Genomic DNA, 18425 nt, shown 5'->3' with positions numbered 1-18425 from the left:
AAAAAAAAATCCCAAAAAACAAAAAAATCTCTGGAATTTTGGAGGAAGGAAAAATTTGGAAATGGATTTTTTCCCCTTTTTTTTCCCCCTTGGAATGGGAATTCTGGGAAAAGGAAGGAAAAAGGGAAGGGGAGGGATTTAATTTATTTCTTTTTAATTTATTTTTGTAAAAAATCCGCAATAAAAGAAGGAATTTATTTCGACAGCTCGTTTTGCATCTCATTTGCATATGGAAATTTATGCTAATTAATCCTCCTCAGGGGGATCCAGAGGAACATTCCCAATTTATGGAAAAGTTGGATTAAAATAGTCCCAGGAGTGAGGAAAAAGGTGGGAAAATTTTGATTAAATAATTGAAATTTTATAATTTATTATTTATAAAAATGTGGGATTGTCGGAAAAGAAATTCCCAGAAAAAAATAATTTTGATGGAAATCTGGGATTTTTCCAGGAAATTTGGGGAAATTCCTGCTCTGCAATCCAAGATTTTGGGTGGAAATTAAAGAATTTTGAACAAGAAATTTAAAAATAATTAAAATTCCAATGAATATCTGACATATTTACAGGATTTGGGGGGAAAATATTTGGGATTTTTGCAGGAATTTTGGAAAGTTCCAGGTTTTTTCAGCCTCACAATCCAAGATTTTGGGTGGAAATTAAAGAATTTTGAACAAGAAATTCCAAAAAAAAAGAGAAAATTCCAATGGATATTCGGGATCATCCCCAGGTGTCCCCCCTGAGCTCAGCCCAGCAGGAAAAAAATGAATTAAAAATTATAATTAAAAATTATAATTAAAAATTATAATTTAATTTTATTTTTATAATTAAATTAAATTTGAATTTAAAAATGCTGAATTTTGCCACCCAAAAAAATGGGTGAGGGGTCTCTGTGTCCCCCTGAGCTCAGCCCAGCAGGAAAAAATTAATTAAAGATTGTAATTCAATTTTATTTTTACAATTAGATTAAAATTTAATTAGAAATGCTGAATTTTTGTCATGGAGGGAGGGAAAAATGAGAAAAAAAATATGAATGAGGGGTCTTGGTCCTTGTGTGTCCCCCCTGAGCTCAGCCCAGCAGGAAAAATCACCAAATTTTAATTTTAATTAATAAAAATTTTATTTTAATTAATAAAATGAGGCTGAATTTTGCCATGGAGGGAGGGAAAAAGGGAAAAAAAAAATGAGTGAGAGGTTTTGTTCCCATGTGTCCCCCTGAACTCATCCTGGGAGGAAAATTTATTAAATTTTAATTAAAAAATGCTGAATTTTGCCACCCAAAAAAATGGGTGAGGGGTCTCTGTGTCCCCCTAAGCTCAGCCCAGCAGGAAAAATTTAATTAAAAATTATAATTCAATTTTATTTTTATAATTAGATTAAAATTTAATTTAAAAATGCTGAATTTTGTCATGGAGGGAGGGAAAAAGGGGAAAAAAATGGGTGAGGGGTCTCTGTCCCCCCTGAGCTCATCCCAGCAGGAAAATTTAGAAAATTTTAATAAAATAAGGGTTGAATTCTGCAAATTTTAATTAAAAAATGCTGAATTCTGTCATGGGGATGGGAAAAAAAAGGGAAAAGCCAAAGGGATGGAGGAGTTTTGGTCTCCATGTGTCCCCCCAAGCTCAGCCCAGCAGGAAAGTTTTAATTAAAAATTATAATTAAATTTTATTTTGATAATGAAATTAAATTTTATTTTTAAAAAAGGAGGGGAAAAGGGAAAAAAAATATGGGTGAGAGGTTTTGTTCCCATGTGTCCCCCTGAACTCATCCTGGGAGGAAAATTTATTAAATTTTAATTTAAAAAATGCTGAATTTTGCCACCCAAAAAAATGGGTGAGGGGTCTCTGTGTCCCCCTGAGCTCAGCCCAGCAGGAAAAATTTCATTAAAAATTATAACTCAATTTTATTTTTATAATTAGATTAAGATTTAATTAGAAATGCTGAATTTTTGTCATGGAGGGAGGGAATAAAGGGGAAAAAATGGGTGAATTTTTGTTCCCATGTGTCCCCTCTGAGCTCAGCCCAGCAGGAAAATTTTAATTAAAAATTATAATTGAAAAATATAACTAAATTTTATTTTTATAATTAAATTTTATTTAAAAATGCTGAATTTTTGCCACGGAGGGAGGGAAAAAAAGTGGAAAGAAATGGGTGAGGGGTCTTGGTCCTTGTGTGTCCCCCCTGAGCTCAGCCCAGCAGGAAAAATCACCAAATTTTAATTTTAATTAATAAAAATTTTATTTTAATTAATAAAATGAGGCTGAATTCTGTCATGGAGGGAGGGAAAAATGGGGGAAAAAAAAATGAGTGAGAGGTTTTGTTCCCATGTGTCCCCCTGAACTCATCCTGGGAGGAAAATTTATTAAATTTTAATAAAAAAATGCTGAATTTTGCCATGAAAGGAGGAAAAAAGGGGAAAAAAATGAGTGAGAGGTTCCGGTCTTCGTGTATCCCCCCTGAGCTCAGCCCAGAAGAAAAAAATATACCAAATTTTAATAAAAAAATGCTGAATTTTGCCACCCAAAAAAATGGGTGAGGGGTCTCTGTGTCCCCCTGAGCTCAGCCCAGCAGGAAAATTTTCATTAAAAATTATAATTCAATTTTATTTTTATAATTAGATTAAAATTTAATTTAAAAATGCTGAAATTTTGTCATGGAGGGAGGGAATAAAGGGGGAAAAATGGGTGAATTTTTGTTCCCATGTGTCCCCCCCGAGCTCAGCCCAGCAGGAAAATTTTAATTAAAAATTATAATTGAAAAATATAGCTAAATTTTATTTTTATAATTAAATTTTATTTTAAAATGCTGAATTTTGCCACGGAGGGAGGGAAAAAAAGTGGAAAGAAATGGATGAGGTGTCTTGGTCCTTGTGTGTCCCCCCTGAGCTCAGCCCAGCAGGAAAAATCACCAAATTTTAATTTTAATTAATAAAAATTTTATTTTAATTAATAAAATGAGGCTGAATTCTGTCATGGAGGGAGGGAAAAAGGGAAAAAAAAATGAGTGAGAGGTTTTGTTCCCATGTGTCCCCCTGAACTCATCCTGGGAGGAAAATTTATTAAATTTTAATTTAAAAATGCTGAATTTTGTCACCCAAAAAAATGGGTGAGGGGTCTCTGTGTCCCCCTGAGCTCAGCCCAGCAGGAAAAATTTCATTAAAAATTATAATTCAATTTTATTTTTATAATTAGATTAAGATTTAATTAGAAATGCTGAATTTTTGTCATGGAGGGAGGGAATAAAGGGGAAAAAATGGGTGAATTTTTGTTCCCATGTGTCCCCTCTGAGCTCAGCCCAGCAGGAAAATTTTAATTAAAAATTATAATTGAAAAATATAACTAAATTTTATTTTTATAATTAAATTTTATTTAAAAATGCTGAATTTTTCCACAGAGGGAGGGAAAAATGAGAAAAAAAATATGAATGAGGGGTCTTGGTCCTTGTGTGTCCCCCCTGAGCTCAGCCCAGCAGGAAAAATCACCAAATTTTAATTTTAATTAATAAAAATTTAATTTTAATTAATAAAATGAGGCTGAATTCTGTCATGGAGGGAGGAAAAAAGGGGAAAAAAAAATGAGTGAGAGGTTTTGTTCCCATGTGTCCCCCTGAACTCATCCTGGGAGGAAAATTTATTAAATTTTAATTTAAAAATGCTGAATTTTGCCACCCAAAAAAATGGGTGAGGGGTCTCTGTGTCCCCCTGAGCTCAGCCCAGCAGGAAAATTTTCATTAAAAATTATAATTCAATTTTATTTTTATAATTAGATTAAAATTTAATTTTAAAAATGCTGAATTTTGTCATGGAGGGAGGGAATAAAGGGGAAAAAAATATGGGTGAGGGGTTTTGGTCCCAGGTGTCCCCCCCTGAGCTCAGCCCAGCAGGAAAATTTTAATTAAAAATTATAATTGAAAAATATAACTAAATTTTATTTTTATAATTAAATTTTATTTAAAAATGCTGAATTTTTGCCACGGAGGGAGGGAAAAAGTGGAAAGAAATGGATGAGGGGTCTTGGTCCTTGTGTGTCCCCCCTGAGCTCAGCCCAGCAGGAAAAATCACCAAATTTTAATTTTAATTAATAAAAATTTTATTTTAATTAATAAAATGAGGCTGAATTTTGCCATGAAAGGAGGGAATAAAGGGGAAAAAAATGAGTGAGAGGTTTTGTTCCCATGTGTCGCCCTGAACTCATCCTGGGAGGAAAATTTATTAAATTTTAATAAAAAAATGCTGAATTTTGCCACAGAGGGAGGGAAAAAGGGGAAAAAAAACCCAGATGAGGGGTCTTGGTCCTCATATGTCCCCCCTGAGCTCAGCCCAGCAGGAAAATTTAGCAAATTTTTATAAAATAAGAGTTGAATTCTGCAAATTTTAATTAAAAAATGCTGAATTCTGTCATGGGGATGGGAAAAAAAAGGGAAAAGCCAAAGGGATGGAGGAGTTTTGGTCTCCATGTGTCCCCCCAAGCTCAGCCCAGCAGGAAAGTTTTAATTAAAAATTATAATTAAATTTTATTTTGATAATGAAATTAAATTTTATTTTTAAAAAAGAGGGGGAAAGGGGAAAAAAAATATGGGTGAGAGGTTTTGTTCCCATGTGTCCCCCTGAACTCATCCTGGGAGGAAAATTTATTAAATTTTAATTTAAAAAATGCTGAATTTTGCCATGAAAGGAGGGAATAAAGCAGAAAAAGACAAATCACCAGCGCGGATTTGGGGTCCTGGTGGGATTTCGGGGGATTCTACCCCCGGGTCTTGCTCCGCCCGTCCCGCAGCCCCTCGATTTTGGGGGCCAGGTCCCCAAAGGTGGGTCTGGCACTGGGGGTGAAGGCCCAGCAGCTCGTCATCAGTGAGTACACCTGGGGAGGGGACACGGGACACGGACAGGTGTCAGGGGAGGGACCCTCATCCTGGGGGGCTCAGGGGGCCTTCCTGGGGGATTTGGGGTCTTTTTCCTGGGGGATTTGGGGTCTTTTTCATGTTCTTTGGGGTGAAAAGGGTCCCATCTATGGGGTGCCCAGGGTCCCTTCCCTGGGGCATTTAGGGTCCTTTCCCTGGGGGATTTGGGGTCTTTTTCATGCTTTTCAGGGTGTTCAGGGTCCCATCTATGGGGTGCTCAGGGTGCCTTCCCTGGGGGATTTAGCATCTCTTCCCTGGGGTATTTGGGGTCTTTTTCCTGGGGGATTTGGGGTCTTTTTCATGTTCTTTGGGGTGAAAAGGGTCCCATCTATGAGGTGCTCAGGGTCCCTTCCCTGGGGTATTTGGGGTCCTTTTCCTGGCGGATTTGGGGTCTTTTTCATGCTCTTTGGGGTGAAAAGGGTCCTTTCCCTGGGGTGTTTAGAATCTATTCCCTGGGGCATTCAGGGTCCTTTCCTTGGAGTATTTGGGGTCCTTTCCCTGAGGGATTTAGGGTCTCTCTTCTGGGGTATTTAGGGTCCTTTCCCTGTTCTTTGGCATGCACAGAGTCCTTTCCCTGGAGTATTTAGGGTCCCTTCTCTGGAGTATTTAGGGTCCTTTCCCTGCTCTTTGGGGTGCTCAGGGTCCCATCTATGGGGTGCTCAGGGTCCCTTCCCTGCGGGATTTAGGGTCCTTTTCCTGGCGGATTTGGGGTCTTTTTCATGCTTTTCAGGGTGTTCAGGGTCCCATCTATGGGGTGCTCAGGGTGCCTTCCCTGGGGGATTTAGCATCTCTTCCCTGTGGGATTTAGGGTCATTTCCCTGGGGGATTTGGGGTCTTTTTCATGTTCTTTGGGGTGAAAAGGGTCCTTTCCCTGGGGTGTTTAGGATCTATTCCCTGGAGTATTTAGGATCCTTTCCCTGGGGTATTTAGGATGTTTTCTCTGGGGTATCTACTGTCCTTTCCCTGGGGGATTTAGGGTCTCTTCTCTGCGGTATTTAGTGTCCTTTCCCTAGGATATTTAGGATCCCTTCCCTGTGATATTTAGGGTCCCTTCCCTGGGGTCTTTAGGGTCCTTTTCTTGCTCTTTGGGGTGCACAGGGTACCCCATTCCTGGAGTATTTAGGGTCCTTTCCCTGGGGTATTTAAGGTCCTTTCTCTGGGGTATTTGGGTCCCATTCCTGGGATATTTAAGGTCCTTTTCCCACTCTTTGGGGTGCACAGGGTCTATTCCCTGGGCTATTTAGGATCTATTCCCTGGGGTATTTAGGATCTATTCCCTGGGCTATTTAGGGTCTATTCCCTGGGCTATTTAGGATCTATTCCCTGGGCTATTTAGGGTCCTTTCCCCGCTCTTTGGGGTTCACAGTGTCCCACCCCCGGGGACAGCGCCGTCACCTCCGAGGGACACCCAGCAGGGGCCGGCAGCCTCCGGTTGTCCTTGAGCAGCTCCAGGAGGTGACAGATGATCTGGGCCGGCCTGGCCGTGCCCATCATCCGCAGGAATTCCTGCGGGGATCGGGGGGACATGTCAGCACCGGGGAGGGAATGACACCCTCTTTTCCAGGGACAAAAAATAAATGTCACCTCCGAGGGGCTCCTGCTCTTGGAGCTGTAGGTGAAGAGCTCGTACAGGAGCACCCCGAAGCTCCAGGTGTCGGAGGCGCAGGAGAAAATGTTGTCAGCCAGGGATTCCGGGGCGTACCTGGGGGAAAAGGGGATTGTGAGGCTGGAAAAGGGGATTGTGAGGCTGGAAAAGGGGATTGTGAGGCTGGAAAAGGGATTCTGAGCTCCTGGAAAAGGGGATTCTGAGGCTAGGAAAGGGATTATGAGGCTGGGAAAGGGGATTCTGAGCCCTCCAAAAAGGGGATTCTGAACACTGGGAAAAACGGATCCTGAGTCCCAGGAAAAGTGGATCCTGAGCCCCCTGAAGAGGAGATTCTGAGCCCTGGGAAAAGGGGATTATGGGCTCCTGGAATAGGGAATTCTGAGCCTGGAAAAGGAGATCCTGAGCTCTGGGAAAAGGGGATTCTGAGCCTTGGGAAAAGGAATTCTGAGCCCCTGGAAAAGGGGATTCTGAGCCCTTGGAGAAGGAGATTCTGAACCCTGGGAAAAGGAGATTCTGAACCCTGGGAAAAGGAGATTCTGAGCTCCGGGAAAAGGGGATTCTGAGCCCAGGGAAAAGGGGATTCTGAGCCCAGGGAAAAGAGGATTCTGAGCGCCCCCAAAAGGGGATTCTGAATACTGGGAAAAATGGATCCTGAGTCCCAGGAAAAGGAGATTCTGAGCCCTGGGAAAGGGGATTCTGAGCCCCAGGAAAAGGGGGATCCTGAGCCCCCAAAAAGGAGATCTGAAACTGGGAAAGGGGGATTCTGAGCTCTGGGAAAAGGGGATCCTGAGTCATAGGAAAAGGGGATTCTGAGCCCCCCAAAAAGGGGATCCTGAGACCAGGGAAAAGGGGATTCTGAGACCAGGGAAAAAGGAGATTCTGAGCAGGCAGAAAAGAGGATTCTGAGCCCCAGGAAAAGGGGATTCTGAGCTCTGGGAAAAGGAGATTCTGAGCCCCCCAAAAAGGGGATTCTGAACACCAGGAAAAATGCATCCTGAATCCTGGGAAAAGTGGATTCTGAGCCCCAGGAAAAGGGGATTCTGAGTTCCAGGAAAAGGGGATTCTGAGCCTTGGGAAAAGGAGATCGTGAGTTGTAGGAAAAGGGGATTCTGAGCCCCCCAAAAAGGAGATTCTGAGCCTGGGAAAAGGGGACTTTAAGCCCTGGGAAAACAGGATTCTGAGCCCAGGGAAAAGGGGATTCTGAGTTCCAGGAAAAGTGGATTCTGAGCCTTGGGAAAAGGAGATCCTGAGTCACAGGAAAAGGGGATTCTGAGCCCCCCTAAAAGGAGATTCTGAGCCTGGAAAAGGGGATTCTGAGCCCCAGGAAAAGGGGGATCCTGAGACCAGGGAAAAAGGAGATTCTGAGACCAGGGAAAAAGGAGATTCTGAGACCAGGGAAAAAGGAGATTCTGAGCAGGCAGAAAAGAGGATTCTGAGCCCCAGGAAAAGGGGATTCTGAGCTCTGGGAAAAGGAGATTCTGAGCCCCCCAAAAAGGGGATTCTGAACACCAGGAAAAATGCATCCTGAATCCCGGGAAAAGGGGATTCTGAGCCTCAGGAAAAGGGGATTCTGAGTTCCAGGAAAAGGGGATTCTGAGCTCTGGGAAAAGGAGATTCTGAGCCCCCCAAAAGGGGGATTCTGAACACCAGTAAAAACGGATCCTGAATCCCGAGAAAAGGGGATCCTGAGCCTCAGGAAAAGGGGATTCTGAGTTCCAGGAAAAGTGGATTCTGAGCCTTGGGAAAAGGAGATCGTGAGTTGTAGGAAAAGGGGATTCTGAGCCCCCCAAAAAGGAGATTCTGAGCCTGGGAAAAGGGGACTTTAAGCCCTGGGAAAACAGGATTCTGAGCCCAGGGAAAAGGGGATCCTGGGCCCCAGACCCCGCAGGAACCCCAGCCCTGCCCGTGTCCCCCTCACCAGAACACGGGGCTCTGGCCGGGCTCCCGCACCACGTAATAATCCTTGTCCTGCGGCAGCAGCTTGGCCAGCCCGAAGTCGCCGATCTTGACGTGGCTGTCGCTCTCCACCAGGATGTTCCTGCTGGCCAGGTCACGGTGCACACAGCGCCGCGCCCCCAGGTACTCCATGCCCTGCCGGAGGGGAGCGGGGACACGGCTGGGGACACGGCCCAGGGCTGGGGACACGCTCAGGGCTGGGGACACGGCTGGGGACATGCCCCAGGGCCAGGGACATGGCTGGGGACATGGCTGAGGACATGGCTGGGGACACGCCCCAGGGTTGGGGACCCCCGTGGTGACCCTTGGAAGACCCATGGCGTTGCTCTGGCCAGGACAGAGCCGCTGGCAGGGACAGGACCCAGGGCTGGACAATGACCCTTGGGTGACCTTTGGGTGACCCATGGCATTGCTCCAGCAAGGACAGAGTCTCTGCCAGGGACAGGACCCAGCAGCATCCCCAGGGCTGGACAATGACCCTTGGGTGACCACATTTGGGGGCTCATTCCAGCTGGACAATGACCCTTGGATGACCCATGGCCAGGACAGAGTCACTGACAGGGACAGGATCCTGCAGCATCCTCAGGGCTGGACAGTGACCCTTGGGTGACCCTTGGGTTACCCTTGGGTGACCCATGGCATTGCTCTGGCCAGGACAGGGCTGCTGGTGGAGACAGGACTCAGCAGCTTCCCCAGGGCTGGACAATGACCCTTGGGTGACCCTTGGCTGACCAGTGACATTGCTCCAGCCAGGATACAGCCACATGACCCAGCAGCATCCCCAGGGGGCTGGACCTGACTGGACCATGACCCTTGGGTGACCCTTGGGTGACCCACGGCATTGCTCTGGCCAGGACAGAGCTGCTGACAGGGACAGGACCCAGGACTGGACAATGACCCTTGGGTGACCCTTGGGTGACCCACGGCATTGCTCTGGCCAGGACAGAGCTGCTGACAGGGACAGGACCCAGGACTGGACAATGACCCTTGGGTGACCCTTGGCCGGGTTCCAGCCCCACCCCGGGCCAGCAGCCCCCTGTCCCCCTGCCCCACCTTGCAGATCTGCCAGGCGTAGAGCAGCAGCGTCCTGTGCTCCAGGCGGGGCTGGTTCTTCTGCAGGAAATCCCGCAGGCAGCCGTTGGGCAGGAACTCCATCACCAGCCGCAGACCCCGCGTTCCTGCCGAGAGACAGGGTGGGATGGCGGGAGAGGGGATGGGGGATCCCGGCCCCATTCCCGCCCCATTCCTGCCCCACTCCCTGTCTGCTCCCTGCCCCAGACCCAGCCCCATTCCCTGTCTGCTCCTGGCCCATTCCCCATCCATTCCCCGCCCCATTCCCTGTCCATTCCATGTCCCATTCCCCACCCCATTCCTTGCCCTATTCCCACCCCATTCCTTCATTCCCTGCCTCATTCCCTGCCCCATTCTCAGCCCATCCCCTGCCCCATTCCCTGTTCATCCCCTGCCCCATTCCCTGTCCCATTTCCACCCCATACCTGCCCCATTTCCCGCCCCATTCACTGTCCATTCCCTGTCCCATTCCCAGCCCATCCTCTGCCCCATTCCCCCCCTATTCTTTGCCCCATTTCTTCATTTCCTGCCCCATTCCTTCATTCCCTGCCCCATTCCCTGCCTCATTCCCACCCCTTTCCCTGTTCATCCCCTGCCCAATTCCTGCCCTATTCCCACCCCATTCCCATCCCATCCCCTGCCCCATTCCCACCCCATCCCCTGCCCCATTCCCTGTTCATCCGCTGCCCCATTCCCACCCCATTCTCTGTCCCATTCCAACCCCATTTCTTGCCCCATTCCTTCATTCCCTGCCCAACTCCTGCCCCATTCCCTCCTCATTTCCCACCCCATTCCTGCCCCATTCCAAGTCCATTCCCTGCCCCATTCCCCGCCCCATTCCTTGCCCTATTCTCGCCCCATTCCTTCATTCCCTGTCCCATTCCCCACACTATTCCCTGCCCCATTCCTGCCCTATTCCCCACCCCATTCCCCGCACCATTCCTGCCCCATTCTTTCATTCCCTCCCCATTCCCCACCCCATTCTCACCCCATTCCCCGCCCAATTCCCGCCCCATTCCCTGTCTCCTCCCTGCCCCATTCCTACCTCATTCCTTGTCCCATTCCCGCCCCATCCCCTGCCCCATTTCTGCTCCATTCCCACCCCATTCCCACCCCATTCCCACCCCATTTCTGCTCCATTCCCACCCCATTCCTGCCCCATTCCTTCATCCCCTGCCCCATTCCTTCATCCTCATGCCCATCTCACCGCGGCTGTAGCACACCCCGCGGTACTGGACGATGAAGTCGTGCTGCAGCGAGTGCAGGATTTGGATCTCCCTCTCGAAATCGCGGATCTCCTTGGCCGAATCCTGCTGCAGCTTCTTCACGGCCACCAGCTCGCCCGTGCTGTCGCCCAGGGGGTCGTAGCGGCACAGCTCCACGCTCCCAAAATTCCCCTGGGGATGCAGGGAACCGGGATTTTGGGGTGGTGCCCCCCAACATCTCCAGCGCTTTATCCCTCCCCAAAATCCCCCACACAGAGCGGGATTCTCAGGAGTTGTTTAGTTCAGGATGTCCCACACCCCAAATTGGGGAAGGGGAGAGGAGCTGAGCTGGGTTTTGGGGTTTGGGGGGGTCTTTCCCGTGTCCCCCACCTTTCCCAGCAGTGAGATGTACTTGAGGTGCCGCTCCTGGAAATGCTCGGGGTCCTGGCTCATGGCCAGGGAGTCGTGTCCCCAAAAGCCATCCCGGAGTGTCACATCCGTGGGGGACAGCTCTGAGAGCAGCTCGTAGTCTGGGGGACACGGAGGGTGAGGCTGTGAGACCCCCGTGTCCCACTGTGGAATCCCTGTGTCCCCTGTGGGGTCCTCCATGTCCCACTGCAGGGTCCCCCTGTGTCCCACTGAGAGGTCTCCCGTGTCCCACTGAGGAATCTCCTGTGTCCCCTTGCATCCCCCAAGGCTCCCTTTGGATTCCTCGTGTCCCCCTACAGGGTCCCCTATGTCCCCTTTGGGCTCGCCCATGTCCCCCCTGAGGTGTCCCCTGTGTCCCCCTCTGGCATCCCCCATGTCCCGCTGAGGAGTCCCCTGTGTCCCAGTGTGGGGTCCCCGTGTCTCACCGTGGGATCCCCCGTGTCCCCTGAGGGATCTCCCATGTCCCAGTGTGAGGTCCCCCCTGTCCCCCTTTGGTGTCCCCCTGAGGGATTTAGGGATTTCCCATGTCCCCCCGCAGTGTCCTCTGTGTCCCCCTGAGGGATCCCCCATGTCCCCCCCGGTGTCCCCCGTGTCTCCCTGAGGGAACCCCCGTGTCCCCTATGGGGTCTCCTTTGCCCCCGCCGGTGCCCCTCGTGTCCCCCCGTGGTGTCCCCTGTGTCCCCCTCTGGCATCCCCCATGTCCCACTGAGGAGTCCCCTGTGTCCCAGTGTGGGATCTCTCATGTCTCCCTGAGGGATCCCCTGTGTTCCCCTGTGGCATCCCCTGTATCTCACTGTGGGATTCCCCATGTCCCTCTGCAGTGTCCCCTGTGTCCCCACTTTGGTGTCCCCCTGTGGGATTCCCCATGTCCCCCCGTGGTGTCCTACCGCAGGATCCCCCATGTCCCCCGCAGTGTCCCCAGTGTCCCCCTGTGTTCCCCTGAAGCATCCCCTGTATCTCACTGAGGGATACCCCCTGTCCCCTCCACGGTGTCCCACTGCAGGATCCCCCATGTCCTCCCGCTGTGTCCCCCATGGTGTCCCCCTTTGGTGTCCCCCTTTGGTGTCCCTGGCCCTGCACCGCGCGCACCGGAGGAGATGAGGCCGTTGAGGTCGCGGATGAGGGCGCGGAAGCAGGGCCGGCGCTGGGGCTCGTACTCCATGCACTGCGCCACCAGCGCCGCCAGCTCCGGCCACTTTGGGGCTGGGAGCTGCTGCCGGCACTGGTAGAATTCCAGCTTCTGTGGGAACCGCGGGAAAAGGGGGATCAGGGACCCCCGAGAGCACTGGAGTGGAGCTGGGCTGGGGAAAGGTGAGGAGGGATGGGGCAGAAGGGATGGGATGGGATGGGATCCATGGGATGGGATGGGATGGGATGGGATGGGATGGGATGGGATGGGATGGGATGGGATGGGATGGGATGGGATGGGATGAGGTGGGATCCATGGGACAGGATGGGATCCATGGGATGGGATGGGATCCATGAGATCAATGGGATGGGATGGGATCCATGGTATGAGATGGGATCCATGGGATGGGATGGGATGGGATGGGATGGGATGGGATGGGATGGGATGGGATGGGATCCCTGGGATGGGATCCATGGGATGGGATGGGAACCATGAGATCAATGAGATGAGATCCATGGGATCAATGGGATGGGATGGGATGGGATCGATGAGATCAATGGGATGGGATGGGATCGATGGAATGGGATCCATGGGATCAGTGGGATGGAATGGGATCCATGGGATCAGTGGGATGGGATGGGATCAATGAGATCAATGGGATGGGATGGGATCCATGGGATGGAATGGGATCCATGGGATGGGATGGGGATGGAGAATTGGAATACAATGGGATGGGGCAGGAGGGATGGGATGGGATCCATAGCAGGGGATGGGATGGATGGAATTGGGCAGGGAAGAAGGGCTGGGATGTAGTGAGAAGGGACAGGAGGGTGGGGGAAGGAGGGTCTGGATGCAGTGGGACAGGACAGGAATGCTGGGATACAGTGGGATGGGACAGAAGGGTCAGGATGGGGCAGGAGGATCAGGATAAAATGGGATGGGGCAGGAGGTTTGGGATCCAGTGGGGATGGGACAGGAACTCCAGGACCCAGTGGGATGGGACAGGAGGATTGGGATGGGGCAGGAGGATTGGGATGGGGCAGGAATCCCAGGATCCAGTGGGATGGGACAGGAATTCCAGGATCCAGCAGGATGGGGCAGGAGGATTGGGATGGGACAGGAGGATTGGGATGGGGCAGGAATCCCAGGATCCAGCGGGATGGGGCAGGAGGACTGGGATGGGGCAGGAATCCCAGGACCCAGCAGGACAGGGCAGGAGGATTGGGATGGGGCAGGAATCCCAGGATCCAGCGGGATGGGGCAGGAGGACTGGGATGGGGCAGGAATCCCAGGACCCAGTGGGGTGCCGGGGTCACTCACCCTCTGTGGCTCCAGCAGGCTCAGGGGCATGTTCCCCCCGCTGAAGATCTCCCAGAGGGTGGCCCCGAAGCCCCACTTGTCGGCTGGCAGCCCCAGGCTCCCGGGGTCACTGACACACTCCGGGGCCACCCAGGGGATCCGCTCCACCAGCACTGCGGGGTGACGGCCCCACTCAGCACCCACGGGGGGTCAGCACCCTCTGGAGCCCCCCAGGGCCCCCTCAGTCACTGCCCCAGCCAGGGCGTGATGCTGACCCCAGGGTGGGTGGGTTTGATGAAGGGGATCCAGAGCCCACAGCCAGGATTCCCCACTGAGGATGCACTCAGCACCCCATACCCAAAGCCAGGACCCCAAACCCAGCACCCCCAGGACCCCCCAGGAGTCCCTCAGTCACTGCCCCAGGCCAGAGCATGGTGCTGACCCCGGGGTGGGTGGGTTTGATGAAGGGGATCCAGAGCCCATGGCCAGGACCCCCCTCTGGGGATAAGCACAGGACCCTGATCCCAGAACCAGGACCCAAAACCACTGTCAGGACCCCAAACCCAGAGCTGGAATCCAGACCCCAGAATCAGGATACCCAGTGGAGGATGAGCATAGGATTCCATTCCCAAAACCAGGCTCCTTTATCTTAAGCCAGGATCCCAAACCCAGATGCAAAACTCCAAACCCAGAACCAGAACCCCAAACCCAGATCCAGGACCCCATACCCAGGACCCCAAACCCAGAACCAGGAGCCCAAATCCAGCATGCCCAGGCCCCCCTCACTCACTGTCTTGGGCCAGGACGGTGACGCTGACCCCGGGGTCATTGAGTTTGATGAAGGGGGGGCTCCCCCCAGCTGTGTCCCCCTCCCGGGCCAGCAGCACCTTCTTGGCAGAGACGTTCCCGTGCGGGATTTTCTTGTCCTCCTGGATGGGGGAAGAGGGATGGGGACCCTCAGGGTGGTCCCAGGTGCTGGGATGGGCTGGGGGGGGCACCAAGGGTGGGTGGGAGATGTGAGAGGGGGATGGATGGGGAGATATGGGGTGGGGATCCATGGGATCCACATGGTGGGGATGTGTGGGATCTGTGGGATCCATGTGACGTGGATGTATGTGATCCATGGGATGTGGATCTGTGTGATCCATGAGATCCATGGGACATGGGTGTGTGGGATCCATGGGATGTGGATCTGTGGGATCCACAGGACATGCACACATGGGATCCATGGGATATGGGTACACGGGATCCATCGGTTGTAGATACGTGGGATCCATGGGATGTGTGGGATCCATGAGATGTAGATCTGTGGGATCCCCAGCACACACCACCCAGGATCCATGGGACATGGATCTCTGGGACCCCCAGAACACACCACACAGAATCCATGGCACATGGATCTGTGTGATCCATGGGATGTGGAGCTGTGGGATCTGTGGGGTCCATGGGATGTGTGTGATCCATGGGATGTGGATCTGTGGGATCCCCAGGACACATCCACACAGGATCCATGGGGTGTAGATCTGTGTGATCCATGGGATGTGGATGATCCATGGGATGTGGATCTGTAGGATCTGTGGGATCCATGGGATGTGTGGGACCCATGGGATGTGGGTGATCCATGGGATCCACAGGATGTGGATCCATGTGATCCCCAGCACACACCCATCCAGGATCCATGGGACATGGATGTGTGTGATCCATGGAACGTAGATCTGTGTGATCCATGGGACGTGTGTGATCCATGGGCTGTGTGTGATCCGTGGGATGTGGATCTGTGTGATCTACGGGATGTGTGTGATCCATGGGCTGTGTGTGATCCATGGGATGTGGATCTGTGTGACCCACGGAATGTGAATCCGTGTGATCCATGGGATCTATGTGTTCCATGGGCTGTGTGTGATCCATGGGATGTGGATCTGTGTGATCCATGGAATGTGAATCCGTGTGATCCGTGGGATCTGTGTGATCCATGGGCTGTGTGTGATCCATGGGATGCGAATGTGTGTGATCCACGGAATGTGGATCCCTGTGACCCCCAGCACACGCCCCACCCAGTACCCACACCCTCCCAGCAGCCGTGCATGCCCTGGAGTTGCAGTGCCTGCACTGGAGCCACAATACTGCACTGCTGCCACAGGCTGCACAGCCCACCCAGAGCTCCACATCCCAAAAATCTGCGGGATAAACACCAGGAAAACCCACGGGGAGCCTCAGGACACCCCTGGAGGGGCTCACCAGGTAGTTGAGGGCATAGCCCAGCTGCTTGGCCACCGTCAGCTTCCAGCCCGTGGTCACGGCCCCGCGGCGCTTGCGCAGGTACAGGTCCAGCGGGCCCAGCCGGACGTGCTCCTGCACCATCACACCTGGGGGGGCACAACCCGGGGGCAGGGGGGAAATGGGGCAGGGGAGGCAAAAAAGGGTCGGGGGGGCAAAAAAGGGTCAGGGGGAGTCAAAAAAAGGGATTGGGGGGGCAAAAAAAGGGGTCAGGGGGAGTAAAAAAAGGGTCAGGGGGATGGAAAAGGGGTCGGGGGAGTAAAAAAAGGGTCGGGGGGGGGGGGGGGGAAGGGGTCAGGGGGGACCCAAAAAAGGGTCAGGGCATGCCCACACTGGGGTGAGGATGGGGCCACCAAAAAGAGTCAGGGGGTGCCCACAAAGGGGTGGGGGGGTGTCCGAAAAGGATTAGGGGGTCCAAAAAGGGTCAGGGGAGACCCAAAAAAAGGTCAGGACATACCCACGCTGGGGTGAGGGGGGGGGCAAAAAGGGTCAAGGGATGCCCACACAGGGGACACACACAAAGAGGTCAGGGGATGCCCAAAAAGGCTCAGAGGGTGCCCAAAATGGGGTCAGGGGGTGCCCAAAACTGGGGTCGGGGGGGCCAAAAAAGGGGTCAGAGAGTGCCCAAAAAGAGATCAGGAGGTGCCCACACAGGGGGCACACACAAAGGGGTCAGGGGGTGCCCACACAGGGGGCACACACAAAGGGGTCAGGGGGTGCCCACACCGGGCTCAGGGTGTCCCCATGGCCACCTCCCCGGCGGTCACTCACTGTCCTTGCCCAGGCTGACGCCGTGCAGCAGCACCAGGTGTTTGTGGGACAGCTGGCTCATGGTGCTGGCCGCCTCCAGGAAGGACTGGGGACAGGGACAGACGGCTCAGGGCGGGCCTTGGTGACCCCGAGGTGACATCCTGGAGCGGGTGACACCCCCTCACCTCCAGGCAGTTGCGGTGGCTGCTGTCCATGACCTTGAGCACCACCGGGGTCTGCCGGGGCCCGTCCTCCTCGTCCTGCTCCCGTTTGATGCCTTTGTAGATGTGTGTGAAGGAGCCCTGGGCCAGGCTCTCGCCCTGGGGACACGGGGACATGGATGGGGGTGTCCTTGTCCCCTCTGTGCCACCCCTCAGTGTGGGTGTCCTCCCATAGGACACGGGGACATTGCTGGGGTCCCTGTCCCCTCTGCGTCACCCCCCACATCTGGGTGTCCCCAGGCTCTCACCCTGGGGGACACAGGGACATTGCTGGGTGTCCCTGTCCCCTCTGTGTCACCCCCAGTGTGGCCCCATGTCCCCCCATACCCGTGTGAGGCTCTGGGGGTCGATCTTGTGGAACATCATCTGGTGCAGGCTGCGGTGGCGCGGGGCGGGAGGGGACCCGGGGGGACAGGGGACACCGCTGCGCACGATCAGCAGGTTGGACTTCTCTGGGGGACGGGAGAGAGGGGGTCAGGGGGACTGGGGAGGGGAACCCCGGCTGGTGACATCACACAGACACCCTGTGACGCAACACAGACACTCTATGACATCACAGCCACTCTGTGACATCACATAGCCGCTCTGCAATGTCACAGACTGCTTTGTGACATCAGGCAAACACTCTGTGACATCGCACAGCCCTTCTGTGACATCACAGCCTGTTCTGTGACATCACACAGCCCTTCTGTGACATCACAGCCCTTCTGTGACATCACAGCCTGTTCTGTGACATCACACAGCCCTTCTGTGACATCACAGCCATTCTGTGATGTCACGGCTTGTTCTGTGACAACACGAAGTCCTTCTGTGACAGCACAGCAGCTCTGTGACATCACACAGTCTACTCTGTGACATCACACATCCACTCTATGACCTCAAACAGTCACTCTATGATGTCACACATCCACTCTATGACCTCAAACAGTCACTCTATGATGTCACACATCCACTCTGTGACATCACACAGTCTGTGACATCACACAACCACCCTTTGACCTCACAGCCGACTCAGACATTACAGCCACACTTTGACATCACACAAACACCCTATGACATCACGCACTCTGTGACATCACACAGCCACCCTGTGATGTCACAGACTGCTTCGTGACAACACACAAACACTCTATGACATCACATGCTCTGTGGCACCACAGCCATTCTGTGATGTCACAGCCTGGTTTGTGACATCACAGCCACTCTGTGACCTCACACAACCATGCTTTGACATCACACAGCCCTTCTATGACATCACAACCACTCTGTGACATCACAGCTGCTCTGTGACATCACACAACCATTCTGTGACGTCATATATACACTCTGTGATGTCATAGACACTCTGTGACATCATGCATCCACTTTATGACCTCAATCAGCCACTTTGTGACGTCACACATCCACTCTATGACATCACAGCTCCTCTGTGATATCACAGCCACTCTGTGACCTCACACAACCATGCTTTGACATCACACAGCTGCTCCATGACATCACACAGCCCTTCTATGACATCACAACCACTCTGTGACATCACACAAACATTCTGTGACATCACAGCTGCTCTGTGACATCACACAACT

The 18425-nt window shown here is 52.1% G+C and overlaps 1 protein-coding gene across 1 annotated transcript in view; it reads right to left on the bottom strand.

Moving 5' to 3' along the window:
- Positions 1-4648: 4648 nt before the first annotated feature.
- Positions 4649-18425, bottom strand: part of JAK3 (Janus kinase 3) — a 27421-nt gene continuing 13644 nt past the window's right edge. Inside the window, exons 12-25 of the mRNA XM_083880110.1 lie at positions 17167-17291; positions 16804-16938; positions 16640-16724; positions 15830-15957; positions 14382-14520; positions 13613-13764; positions 12253-12403; positions 11125-11264; positions 10737-10926; positions 9512-9636; positions 8421-8593; positions 6481-6598; positions 6292-6402; positions 4649-4856 (exon numbers count right to left, since the gene is read on the bottom strand). Coding sequence (XP_083736236.1) covers positions 4740-4856; positions 6292-6402; positions 6481-6598; positions 8421-8593; positions 9512-9636; positions 10737-10926; positions 11125-11264; positions 12253-12403; positions 13613-13764; positions 14382-14520; positions 15830-15957; positions 16640-16724; positions 16804-16938; positions 17167-17291 — 1889 coding nt within the window. The 3' untranslated portion in view covers positions 4649-4739. The remainder of the gene's footprint in view (positions 4857-6291; positions 6403-6480; positions 6599-8420; positions 8594-9511; positions 9637-10736; positions 10927-11124; positions 11265-12252; positions 12404-13612; positions 13765-14381; positions 14521-15829; positions 15958-16639; positions 16725-16803; positions 16939-17166; positions 17292-18425) is intronic.

The sequence above is a fragment of the Zosterops lateralis genome (assembly GCF_965231275.1).
Source record: "Zosterops lateralis genome assembly, chromosome: 29".
Taxonomy (NCBI): Eukaryota; Metazoa; Chordata; class Aves; order Passeriformes; family Zosteropidae; genus Zosterops; species Zosterops lateralis.
This window is presented reverse-complemented; position numbering and strand designations above follow the sequence as displayed.